The sequence below is a fragment of the Phallusia mammillata genome, chromosome 3 (assembly GCF_965637545.1).
Source record: "Phallusia mammillata chromosome 3, kaPhaMamm4.hap1.1, whole genome shotgun sequence".
Taxonomy (NCBI): domain Eukaryota; kingdom Metazoa; phylum Chordata; class Ascidiacea; order Phlebobranchia; family Ascidiidae; genus Phallusia; species Phallusia mammillata.
This window is the reverse complement of record NC_137254.1, coordinates 20,537,213-20,549,875: the sequence shown is the minus strand read 5'-3', so window position 1 is coordinate 20,549,875 and position 12,663 is coordinate 20,537,213. Positions and strand designations below refer to the sequence as shown.

Below are 12,663 nucleotides of genomic sequence, written 5' to 3'. Positions count from 1 at the left end.
GTTTTTGTTTTGTTTTTTATTCATTTTTAAATTTTGTTCCTTACTATTTTAACGTAGTCTTTTTAAGGGTGCGGCTGCTGCGTCTTATAATATTATGTCCTTTTTTGTAAAATTTTTGGCATTGGCGTATTTTCAACCGCGAGGTTTAGTGTAGTGTTTCCGTACTGCTATGTACCATTTTCATGCCCGGTTAAAAAAAATTAATACAATTTACTTAAAGCGGTAATAAAATCGCCCCACTCTGCCACGTTGAGCAGTAAATGAACCAATCAATAAAACTCTCAGAAAAAAGCGTTCCAGTTTCACTGTTACGCACAAGTTAAAGGTTTTGACGTCATAGCAGGGTTAATAATGCCACTAGTTAGCTATGCAAAAGTGAACGTGGAGATGTAACATTAAATGTTTTTAATTTCTACGCGTCTACGTCAAATGCGTTAACATTCCATGTTAAACGAGATTTCATAAGCATTTGCACACCAATTTATTATTGTCGATTGCAAAGCATAAGAAATTAGATGAACATTTTAAGATCACGATTTTGTCTTTTAAACTTGATGCTTGTGCATGGCAACAAAGTTGCTTTAAAACTTTTAGAAAACTAAATGAAGCAAATACTTTGTTTACCATTGTACTGTGATATGCTTTATTACTCCAACGTATCCATCTAGTTCATCCATATCTGTCTTGTTTTTTCGTGTCTACTGTTTACCTTGTAAATGCGAAGCCATGTCAGACATTAAAGAGTTTGTAAAAATTTTCTTCCTTGGAAAGTTTGCCTATTTAAGCAATAAACTTAGATTTTCATTTATGCAATCGAACTCGAAAACTGTTTAATTTTGGAGGCTGGCAACAGCGCATACGTTTAGCAAACAGTTGTAGTGCTTTACTTTTATGTTCTCATTTAGCTTGTCCCGTTTGTGTTTTCGCTTTCCTATTACATTGGTTACTTGACAAATAAACGGTTTGTTGATCATGAAAGTATATTTCTATTTACCTAAATGTTAAATGACATAAAGAACGCAATGGAAATGAAAACGAGACAGCACATCTGTTACGTTCGTAACTTTGTTTTGTCATGCTTTGAACTGGATTTCCTGCAAAGATTTATACCCCACCACACCTGCGAAACCAGCAGTTGCCAGAAGTAGAGATGTACCGAATATTCGGTTTGCCGAATTTATTCGGCCGAATCGCTCATTTTTGCAAAGATTCGGTTTCGGCCGAATAATTTGTTGCGATCCGGCCGAAACCGAATCTTTTACGAACACAAATTTGAAGCGTAAAACGTGTCTTTTCTGCTTATTAAGCTCCACGCAATCTTTCAAAAGCCCAAACATAACGAAAATCGCGTCGATTTCCTTTTTAAACACATTGCCGTTTTTCCCACTGTAGTCAAAAAAATTAGTAATTCATTGGCAGGTTGCCAATCATTCTTGAGGCAATTTTAAACCTCACAAAACTTAAATGAGGACGAAACAGAACTATTCTGCACTAATTGCCTCGTAAATAAACATTTTTTCACGTCAAACACGTAGCGTATGGCTTCGCGTGACGTCATAAATGATTCGGTTGATTCGGCCGAATATTCGGTTTCGGCCGAATCGAAATTTAGCCGATTCGGTACATCACTAGCCAGAAGACAAAAATACCAAAGTGTGGCAAAAACGATAGACAGGTTTAACGAACGGTTCGGTGACATTCCTTTGTTCCTGTTAAAGTAACCGTAACAATGCAAAGGGTTTCTGTTTTTATTGTTGGAAACTTTCTTTCTTCCACTGACAAATCAATTAAATCTATTCTGTGGGGAAAAAAATCAAGCAGGATTATAATTTTTTTGTCAAATCTACACAATATAATTTACGTGGCCAAAGACAATAAATTTATATTGTATACAAGATGACTGCGAACGTTTGTTAACAATATAACTAAAAAACTACAATGACATGACTTGCGCGGCTAAAGCAATGGGCAAACATTATCAGGTTAGCTATATATCATTGCAAGTATGGTGCATAAAATGACAAAAAAGCTGTTTTCGGCACGACAAAGCTAATAAAATAAATAAATAAAAGAAAGTTTTAAGGTATACACCGATGGCACACGCAGGCAGAAAAAGCGCAACTACTCATTGCTCCAAAGGGATGGGGGTGTCCCCACTAGGGGGAAATTTTGTAATTTGTAGAAGGGAATTTGAGTCACAATATTAATCTCTTACTGGTTGTCTGTGCTATGTGCTATTGCTGCATTTGCCATATATGAGCTGAAAAAAAGAAAGTTTTCGTACAATCGTTTCAAGGCCGCAATGCAGAAAGTGGTTGTACGAAGAATTTCGAGAAAAAAAACGATATTTTAGAAAATCTGGTTTCAGGCTTGTACTTCGGTTTCGGGTCCAATCTTGTTTGGTGTTTCGATCTTAAATTTAACGATCAGTTAAATATAGTTTCGCTCAGGGTCAAATCGGTTCTGTTCTGTTCAGCTTAACGTTCAGCTAAATTGTAATGTATATGCTTACAAGTTCATTTGGTTGGAAAAGCAATTCATTTGGATCTACTAATTAACTGTAGTTATTAGACTTGTTGGTTAATCGTTAAACCAATAGGTCTAAAAAATAAACTTCATTTTAAAGTGACTTACATTTACTTCACTTTAGAACGTTTTTGGTTGAAACGAACTAGCTCTTTTTGACGTCACTCCATCTTGCACAACTGAATCTACAGAAAACAATTAAAATGCTACACATACAAAATTTGTTTAAAATTTGTTGTAAAATTGTGCCGACAGTTCCCGTTGCCAAACAAAATATTTGCTTTTCTACATGACAAGTTTCGCAACCGTAGTATATTGTATCACAAGGCGCAAAATACAAAGCGTCCACTGTTTAGTTTTTGTTGTTATTCAACAGTGTTTCGCCTTAGTGGTTAGCGCAACCGCATTGTGTTCTAAGGTTATGGCAGTGTTTCTTAACCTTTTTAGGGCTCGTACCCTTTCAGCTTTCATAAAATTTTCTCGTACCCCCTGTCTAAAATGGCCGACGGAAGTAAACAAAATTGTAATGATAGGAATTGAACTTAGTGTATTTATAACTTGGGTATTGAATGCATGCATAAAAACAGTATTGTAAGTAGTACAAAACTAACCCGTTCTAGATATTTTACAAAATAACTTGTTACGCATTCTTCACAAATATGCCTAAATAGCATATAATTTCACCCTGCATGTCGTACCCCCTGCTTTAATGCTTCGTACCCCCAAGGGGTAGGCCTACACGTACCCCTGGTTAAGAACCACTGGGTTATGGGTTCCTCTATCAGCAATTTGTGTTTCTTCAAGCCAAAAAACAAGTGTTGAACTACATTTAAGCGTGTCAAGTTAAAAAATGGCCTAACGACTTGCAATGAAATGTTGGCCGCCCACCGAGGATAAAAACTAAACAAATAAAAAATGTTTTCTTTTGAAATTTACACGCCTAAAACGCACTTTTAGAATTGAACGAAAACCAAACGACCAACACATATCGTGAATGCATGTTTTTGCAAGCGAACAAACTAACACCTGACATATTGATTCAAGTAACATATTTTTCAAATACATTTTCTTTATCAAACCAATGTTGCAAAAATGTAAAAAGTCAAAGTACATCTCGTTCTGATGCGAATAACTGACCTGTAAAAAGTCAAGTAACAATGGAATATTAGATTTCAACAAGAAATGATTCACATTGTTGAATTTATTTGATCCCAATTCTTTTATACTTACTTTTTATATCCTTCGTTGAATGCTCTGTTTCTACACAAACAAAAACCGAAAAGATTTACTGAAAGTGTTTCTATCGTTTACTTACATGTTATAAAATACGATATCGCTAACGATTCCTTATTGCATCGGAGCAAAGTTTCTGCAAAAAGTACTTTGGGTTTACGATGGTCACAAGGGTGTTTTAAAATAGATTTTGTTGGTTGATTCTGATACAAAAGCCTTGTCGCTGTATTAGTTTATTGGAAAATATAGTTATCGAGTGATCGTTGACATAAGATGCCATTGGAATTAATAGGTAAAAATATGGTTAGCATACTGAAGTTCTGTTACTGTTTTCGCAACGGACCAAACAGCCAAAATAGCTCATCAGACTTTTTTTAGTTGGGATGCTTAGTTAGCACCTGGAGTTTTACTATTGCAAACTATTACCTGTAGAAATATCAACAGAAAATCCTGGCTTGGTAACTTGAGGGTCTGATATCAGCACCAACCGAAAACCTTTGCCAGTTGTTTTAAACTGAAATGGTCTACGTTTCCCACTTTTCATCAAACTCGCAGAAGATACGTTGTCAGTGTTTATCTAAACAAGAAAACGAATACGAAAAGAAGAAAAACTTGAATCAAACTTTAGATTTAGAGAATAGACAGATTGGTGGTTTAAACAAATTGGTTACATTTTTAAAATCCCGAAGGCAATCTTAAATCATATTGTAACAACAACCATGTTTGAATTGCAATGCGCAAATAATCCTAAATCTTTAATTAAAATAACTTACAATGAGAAACAGAAATTCTTATCAATTTTGATTTAACATTAAATTATCTTGCAAATAAGGTTTATTGTTGTGGCATTAACTTTAGAAACTGTGAAAAAAATTTACTCGGACCTTATGCGGTTGAGAAGAACCGAAAGAATAAATTTTCAGATTTGTTTATTGAATATTATACACTTTCATCCCGGACAAAATGCCACTAAAACCTAAAAAACTCTAAAGTTACTTACAAATAGGAAATCAAAATTGTTTTCGATGTCAAAGGTTGAGAATTTGAAAGTAAACGTGGTTGATTGGTTTCCTTTGAACGTCCAAGTACATAGAGTGTTTTTGTCGTAATTCTTCGGGTGGTTTGGTGAGGCGACTTTCACAGGCAAACTCACGATATCAGTTTTTTCGCAGAAACTCGGATTAACTAAAACACAAAACTAAGTTTCAAATTTACGACAACATCAAATAAAAAATACGGTAACTACATTGTTTTCTTTCTGTGAGGCTTGCTTGGCACGGTTGAAATAAAATCAAAAAGTTTAAACTGGGTATAATGACACGGCAAAAATGATCACCAATTTTAGGTATTTGTCACTGAAACACATTTATTGTCACTTTTTTCTCTACAAAAACACGTTAAGGTCAAGCAAAAGTGTTCTACTATTTACCAACGAAAATCTAATTGGCAAAATAATGTTTTTTACAAGGGATAATGTCGATTCGAATGGAAGCGGTGGTTTGCGACAACTTGCAGTAATGAAATATCTTTGTGGTTTGATTTGATACGATTGGGCCAACAGTTGATGGATCACCAACGTGAACACCAAGAAGACGACCTGAAGTATCTGAACCTTCGTAAACCTGAACGTAAAGAAAAAAAGGTTTAGTAATCTTTTGTGGTTCGCGAAAGCTATAAGAAAATACGTTTGCTTGTATTAAAAAATGTAAAAGAACTAGACACACCACAAACGTAAAAAAATATATGATCGTGCTGTTAAATGAGCTAACCTCGCAATAATCGTCCTGAGCGATATTTCCAGATGCCAGTAAACTGTAAACTGCCTTTACATTACTGCTGTAATATATCCATCCAAAAAGGTCACACGATGAGTCGACATACCTTTCTTCCTCGCCTGGAGAATCGTCAGTAATTTGGACGCAGGTTTTTGCCGCGCCTAATTAGATAAAGTATAAATTATTAAACCACCAACGCCAAAGCATCCGCTACGTTAATCATGTTACAAAAACATCATGTCCCATTTTCATTGAAAATTTGCTCCTTTGTTACCTTACTAAAATGACATTAAGAGGGAGAAAGTACAGGTGCTTAAAAACTGCCATTTGCCACATATATTTAAAGTGTGTTGGTGCAGACCTGGTTACCCAGTATACGATTTGTTTTATTAACATTTTACGTACGTGCTGGAAACGTACAGGTGTAATTTTTATCATTACTTATTGCAAACCGTAAGGAATTATCGATTTAACCGACTTTTAGTTAATAACTAGAAAATCGTCTAATGTATACGTACTAATGGCGACCTCATTCATAAAAACACAAATTAACACTTTCAACTAAAATCACTTACCTGTGGTGATCAGGCTAACACTGCAGAGTAACCAATATAATAATTCCATGCTTATTATCCAGTGCAGAAGGTAAACAAAAATGATCCATTAGTTGAAACACCGAATGTATTCTAGGTTTAATAGTGCATAATATATGTGCTGTTTATGTTACTTGCTCACAGAGTATCAACCCGTTTTTGTTGACGTTTTGTAGTCTTTGTAGGGTTCTACAATAACTGGACTGTATACGGTATACCCTAATTTCTTAACGTTTAGTTTGGGATTCGTTGTTACTTTTTAAAATTTTCCGATACCGTTCGCCTTTGACTGTTCGACAATGGGTTGCGAAAATCTTTTGTTGTTTGCAAAAATCTGATCTTTTATTGAAACATTATAAAGTACCCAGAACAAACAGCAAGGCTACAAAATCCCTATAACTCCTCAGCAAAATTAATTACTGTGTTTTATGTGGTGAAAAGCTTAAACGACTGTATTATAGACTAACTGCGTTACCATTAACACTTATGTTAATCCTTAACAATTACAAACAAAAACAACTATAATCATATATAAACTGTAACCGTCATACTCGTGCCCCAACGTGCTATATACAGCTTTGCTATTTGTAAAGAATTAAACAAAAAGCGGATGTTGTTATTCTGTCAGTCAATGCACAGACAATGCAATGCTGAAACGTCCTGCTGCTTATTGCAATCCAGTTAGTCCAAATAGCCGCCGAACGTTCCATATTTTCGTGTGCATAAGGTTTGTATAAGATTTTGTTTCATTGATATCAAGTATAAACTGTAACAACACATGCTTGGAACGGATGTTAGAACGGTATGTGGAAAAAAAACGCTTCCCACTATTTCAATTGCAAGAATGTATAATATGTAGTTCATACAAAATGCTATTACACTTTAGTAATATGTATTTCTTTTTTTCACTAACCCAAATAGCCCTTACCGTCATTTATGGAGATATACCATTATGAACAGGGCTGGTTTGAGATACCATGCTAGTAGTTTTCCCTAAAATGCGATTATAAATAAACTAGATTTAGGTCTCGTACGCTTGGCATTTCGTGCATTGTAATCCAAAAACTGCAGTTGCTAATCTTGGGGTGTTTAAATATTATCCTGCAAATGCGGTTGAGCACGATGGAGCGACGTCAAAAAGTGTGTGCTGTTTCACCAAAACACTTTTGGCGACACAAATATACATTTGCTTAGTATATATTACGCTAAAATAGAACCCCTAATTATTTTTCACGAGGCAAAATACCGTTTTAGGGTTTCCTGCTGTTCTTTCTTTGATTATTAACGCGATAAATGCTTCTTTTATAGCGTAGTGAAAAAATGGGACAATCTGTTTTTTGCCGATAGATGGTGCATGCGATTTGGTTTAAGCGTACCCGATATTGCCAATCTGTAACATTGCCATGTATATTGTAATATGCAGTAAATGCGCGTCGCTTTAAGCCAGATTTATTGTTATCCAGCTAAAACTACATGGTACAAATTGAACCAAATGCTTTGTTAAGAAGTTTCACATTTGTTTACAAAACATAAACGAGTTTTTTTTCTCATAGGGCAAATAAGATGTTTTCGCGCAAATGTGATACACGCAACAATTTTTGTATATTTCTAAACAATTTTGTTTCTTTATCATTTTTAAACTAACATCAGCTAAAAAGGTCTTGCATTGCAACATAGGGTGCTGTTTCGGGCAAAGTCCTAATTTTTGAGTTGGGGTAATTACCACGTTTACCAGTTCGACGATTTACGCCCCAACAGATCCTTTGACAATTCGTGTTTTCAATAATATCCCCGACACGAAGTTCTATTTCTCCAGGTTTTTGAGGATCGTAATCTTCTATTACTTCACGTAGAATCTTGATTTCTCCTGGATAAAAATGCTGAACGTCAACTGAGGTTGCATTTCGCAAAGGGTTGTCGCTGCTGGCAATCATAAGTTCGTGAACAAGTCTACCAATCTGCATAAAAGAGTAAAAGAAGAATTTGAGACCAGGCATTTTCATGACAAAGTTTTTTTTATTTGTAAAACGGTTGAAAAAAATAAATTATTGGAACCTAGGCAGGATTAGGTATTTGGCAAACTAGTGGAGCAAATAGATATCCGACAAAAAACTTAATAATCTAAATTATTTGCCATCTTTCACGTCAATTTTAAAACGTTTTTTTTTTAGTTTTTTTGATGGATATTATACTATTGTGTGGAGTGTGTGTGGTAAAGTAATATTATGGTTGGCTTGCATGCTTTTGTATATATTTATAGAATACTTACGTTTGAACTGAACGTACAAACCACGTGGTCACACTGGGCAAGCAAAGCAATGTCTTGTACAATACCCCAGAAACTTTGGTCTGATTTTCGACGTCCTTTTTGTGCAGCGGTGTAAGAGTTTTGTGTCACCGATACAAAAGTGTAATTTGCATACCTAAGGTATAAAATACAGCAAACCACTTTGGCGTGAAGTTTCAGTTTGAATCTATAAATCCAAACTACCACGTACTTGTCACGTGCCTCCTGTAACACAGTGAGGTCATCGGTTGCCAAGAATACACGACGTATGACGTAACCACCAGTGACGTTGTCATAATGGTCAAACCACTTTTCAACTTGGGCCATGTAATTTTCAAGTGGTTGGAATTCCGCTTCTCTTAGTAATTTGTCAGTCCTTCGGATGTGAATGCTTTAAAAACAAAACTGTGCAGCCACTTTTATCTTTGAATTTGCACAAATTAAAGGAAATGTGAGTTGTTTTAACACGAAATAAAATCATATGGATAAGTGTAATAAATAAAATCACTCAACTAACTTAAAATTATTGTAACTATGGTTGTTTCATAATGAATTGACACAGACTTTCGGGACGTTGGCAGTTAACAGATATTTGACCTTTCCAGTAAGAAAATGTTTCATGTTCATAACTCCTTTTTAATACTACTCTAAAGCAGTAGTCGGCAAACGCCGTTCCGTGGCCCAGTGCCGGTCCGCGAGGAGTTCGTTACCTGACCGTATTCTTTTTGTAGTTAATGCTTTTAAACATTTTGCTAAGTATTCCGGGGATAATAAACTAACTTAGTCGTTTTTATTGCTAAATATTTGTAAAATTTTGGAGGCCGGTCCGCGATAAAATTTTAGTTTTAAAAACGGTCCGAATGACAAAAAAAGTTGCCGATCCTTGCTCTAATGCTATTATAGACAGGATATAAGAAGTTTGAAACTTGGCTTACCCTACTATTGGATGCAAAAATTCCAAATCAGCCTTAACATTTTCCAATTCTTTTGTGAGTTTGTCTTGGGTGCGAGTAATGTATGACATAATTTGACCGATCCACCAAATTTGAGGTTCATCAAGGAAAGGTTTAAGTTTGTTCTTTAAGCTTTCTGGATAAGTATTTGGTGCAAAATGAGTAAATGGTTTAAGCAAGGTGGTGATGTCTGTTTTGACAATACGAGAACCATTGGTCGTTTCATCTTTTCCGTCACCTGGAATAAAATAGTTTTCTTAAAAATATGGGCAATTTTGCTGAAACGTTTATTTACGTTTAGCAGTAAGTAAACAATGCACAGTTACAATAGGTCCATGCAGTGACTGCAGTTTTAGGTTCAAATTGAGTTTGTTTTCGACATATTTTAAATTCTAAACGTATAGCATGGCCTGCGAGAACAGCGGAAACGACACGTTTCAGTTTTAAAATGAAAAATATAAATTGAGTTTTCCACACTGCAGCACACCATGAAGCAAGTTTGTTTGTTTTGGGTTAGTTGCATATGAAGGAGATTTAAAAGTCAGCACCTAACGCGACTTGCATGATTATACACATTTTTGTATCCAGATATCCCAACTTAAAATCATTATTTTGCAGCACAGTATAGGCAGCAGAGTACCTGATATCAATTTGGCTGCCTTGTATTCTTCATCCAACCACTCTGTGCATGTTTCACTTAAAGGAAGGTAGGCGTTAAATAACGACTTGGTAAAAGGAAATGGGAACAATGTTATGTTCAGCACCACTGTTCTGTTTGTGCCCGTGGCCAAAAAGAAACATATTCCAATATGGTGAAGCTGGCATCCCAATCCACAAGTCCTTGCTTCGACCTTGCAGAGGAGTTTTCGGGCTTTTGAACAGTCCTTTGGATTCTAAAATAAAACCACATTTTTCGATTATAAGTTCTACCGACTATGTCTAAGCCTGCAATTAGTTTTTGATGTACAACAAAGCCTAATGGTAGCGGTTATAAGTAATAACTGCAGTTTTCTGTGAACCCTTTTACCCTTCACTTCTAATGAAAGTTTTTTGAACAGTAGGTAGGCCTAATATGTAGAATTTTTTTTAGTACAAACGCGGTCTTTAACTAACCAAGTTACAATATATTGCACACGTTTACCTGTAAACTGTAAATTCGCTCTTGTACAATCCGACGAATATCATCAAGTTGCAAATTTGGCGTTTTCTGTTGCTTATATTTTGGAACTTTTTGCTTAGTTGTGGGAACCAGTCGTTTTAAAGGCTCAAGAAATGTTGCTAAAACATACCAATATGGACATAAAGTCCTATTGATTTATACTAAAACCGGAACCGGAACCGGAACCGGAACGGAAAGGGCACTCAAAACCCGTTACAGCAGTAGATTCAGATCGAGATTGCCACAACTCACATAACAAAATGGCAACGGGTGGGATGCAAAGAAATAAGGCGCTAAATCAAATTTCCTGGCGCTTAATTTTCAGTAATACCAAACGGTTTAAAGTGTCACTCTATTATTGACAATACAAACAAATCAACTAACTTAATCTACTCACAGTTGCCCGAAATCCAATATGTCCTAGAATCCAACCTGTGGTAAAACCCATGCTAGAAATTAGTACCAGCATGACAATGGCAGTTTACACACGAACAAGTCTTAACAAAATGGCATACCTGCTGTCCAACGACAGGAACAACAAAAACGTGATGCCAAGCAGAAACACAAAAAGTCCAATCAAAGTGGTTTTGGGCTGCATCACCTTACGCCTTCCTTTTCAAAACTTGTTTAATGCCACATTGTTAAGCGTGTTCTTGACGTAAACTATTTTCCAGTATTCAATAGCCCTGTTATTTGTTAAACTAAACTAACGACTGCGCTGTGTTGATCTACAGCAAACGCTGGCCACGACGTATTGACTCACAGCAGCTACACAACGCCTTCTGTAAAACGGTCTGTCGACTATTCCGCAAGCACCACGAAGCCTGACGACCAGCCGTTGTAGACGCTGTTGGCTGTTTGGGCAATTGCACATTTTTTGTACGTTTTAAGTTACTTACTACCTGATTTTAGCCAATAACATATAGTACAGCAAACACTACACCGTAAATGTAAAGAGCTTTTTTTTCAGTTCATGTTGCTTTCTTTAGTACTTTTCTTTAGTTTTTTTTCATTTCAAGCAGCACTTGCAATACTATGTAACAAGCCTGATGATGTTTGCCAATTGATTTATTCGCGCGTGCCATGCAATTGTAGTTATAACTTATTACAAACAAACGTTTGCCAAATCTTTATACTGTAGAATCTAAATTCATATCAGTTGGCAAGGTATAGTTTTTATGAAGATTTGTGAATTATATTTCACTCCTGCCTGTTGGATCTTCATTCACAAAATAGTTTCCACTCTTTTGTCTTGGTAGATGGGGAGTTTCCAACAAACAAAGCGTAAACCCTTTGCGAAGTTAACGTTTCTTTTCCGCGCGAAAAGGTGACACCGAACAATTCTTTGAACCTATCGCTCTTTTTATTTTGCCACTCTTTGCTCTTATTTTCCCCCCGTAGCTGATGTTTTTGCAGCTGTCGTGAGGTATTTATTTTACAGGAAATCCAAATTAAACCGTGACAAAACAAAATCTCAAACGTAGTAGATGTTTTGTCCGTTTTTTTCACCAGTGTTCTCGATGTCATTTAACATTTATAGAAATGTGCTTGTATTACCAACAAACATTTTATTTGCCATGTAACGGATGTAATACGAAACCGAAAAACAAATGTGACAGTCGAAATGTGAACATAAGAATGTAGCACGATTAGAATTCAATTAATTTTTATAAATGTTTGCCAAGCATACGTGCTGTTGCCTGCTTCCAAAACTAAGGAGATTTCGAGTTTGATTGCTGAAGGTTTATTGCCTTAAATGGTTTATTGCCTTAAACAGGCATTCCTAGAAAGGAAGTTTTAATGAACTTTTTGATACCTGAAACAGGTTTTGATTTTAAAAGCTAGACATGAAATAACCATACAAAGATTGATGGACTAGATTGGCTACTCGCATAATAAAATACATTACAGTGTAATGATAAACAAAGTATTTAGTTCATTCAGCAACTTTGTTGTAATAAAGACTAAAGTAAATAAGACGGGGTCCAGATTTTACAAATATTAATTAAAGCTTTTCCATTAACAATATATAATGTCGGTGTCTATGTCGGTTTAAATTGAATGTTACATTGCACAAAAGATTTACAGCATAGCTACTGAATATATTCGCCTACGACTGAACAAACAATCTGGACGA

General features: G+C 35.6%; 2 protein-coding genes across 4 annotated transcripts; both read right to left on the bottom strand.

Annotated features, from left to right (window-relative positions):
* Nucleotides 1–2,640: 2,640 nt before the first annotated feature.
* LOC145218505 (uncharacterized) lies at nucleotides 2,641–7,000 on the bottom strand. Of its 2 annotated transcripts, XM_080085920.1 has the most exons (7): nucleotides 6,110–7,000; nucleotides 5,529–5,695; nucleotides 5,225–5,381; nucleotides 4,760–4,944; nucleotides 4,186–4,336; nucleotides 3,757–3,786; nucleotides 2,641–3,663 (listed from the first exon to the last, which is right to left on the bottom strand). In XM_080085920.1, the coding sequence occupies exons 1-7, from the start codon at nucleotides 6,156–6,158 to the stop codon at nucleotides 3,629–3,631; spliced, it is 774 nt and encodes a 257-aa protein (XP_079942046.1). In that variant the 5' UTR covers nucleotides 6,159–7,000; the 3' UTR covers nucleotides 2,641–3,628. The 2 variants fall into 2 exon arrangements, with proteins under 2 accessions (XP_079942046.1, XP_079942047.1); XM_080085921.1 differs by lacking the exons at nucleotides 2,641–3,663; nucleotides 3,757–3,786 and adding an exon at nucleotides 3,824–3,895.
* A 94-nt stretch (nucleotides 7,001–7,094) lies between these two features.
* LOC145218500 (alpha-(1,6)-fucosyltransferase-like) lies at nucleotides 7,095–12,646 on the bottom strand. 2 transcript variants are annotated; one of them, XM_080085913.1, is made up of 8 exons: nucleotides 11,042–12,646; nucleotides 10,924–10,958; nucleotides 10,509–10,645; nucleotides 10,008–10,260; nucleotides 9,350–9,605; nucleotides 8,626–8,805; nucleotides 8,397–8,550; nucleotides 7,095–8,085 (listed from the first exon to the last, which is right to left on the bottom strand). In XM_080085913.1, exons 1-8 carry the CDS (start codon nucleotides 11,122–11,124, stop codon nucleotides 7,774–7,776), a joined length of 1,410 nt encoding a protein of 469 aa, XP_079942039.1. In that variant the 5' UTR covers nucleotides 11,125–12,646; the 3' UTR covers nucleotides 7,095–7,773. The 2 variants fall into 2 exon arrangements, with proteins under 2 accessions (XP_079942039.1, XP_079942040.1); XM_080085914.1 differs by lacking the exons at nucleotides 10,924–10,958; nucleotides 11,042–12,646 and having other exon boundaries at nucleotides 7,096–8,085; nucleotides 10,008–10,063; nucleotides 10,132–10,260; nucleotides 10,509–10,614.
* Between the last annotated feature and the right edge of the window lie 17 nt (nucleotides 12,647–12,663).

Coding starts and splice junctions, on each gene's coding strand:
- LOC145218500 (XM_080085913.1), bottom strand. CDS start 11,124: ATGCAGCCCAAAACCACTTTGATTGGACTTTTTGTGTTTCTGCTTGGC. Junction 10,959..11,041: donor TTCCTGTCGTTGGACAGCAG/GTATGCCATTTT, acceptor GTTTTACCACAG/GTTGGATTCTAGGACATATT. Junction 8,086..8,396: donor TTTGTACGTTCAGTTCAAAC/GTAAGTATTCTA, acceptor TCTTTTATGCAG/ATTGGTAGACTTGTTCACGA.
- LOC145218505 (XM_080085920.1), bottom strand. CDS start 6,158: ATGGAATTATTATATTGGTTACTCTGCAGTGTTAGCCTGATCACCACA. Junction 5,696..6,109: donor TGTTAGCCTGATCACCACAG/GTAAGTGATTTT, acceptor TTATCTAATTAG/GCGCGGCAAAAACCTGCGTC. Junction 3,787..4,185: donor TTCTGTTGATATTTCTACAG/GTAATAGTTTGC, acceptor TTGTTTGTGTAG/AAACAGAGCATTCAACGAAG.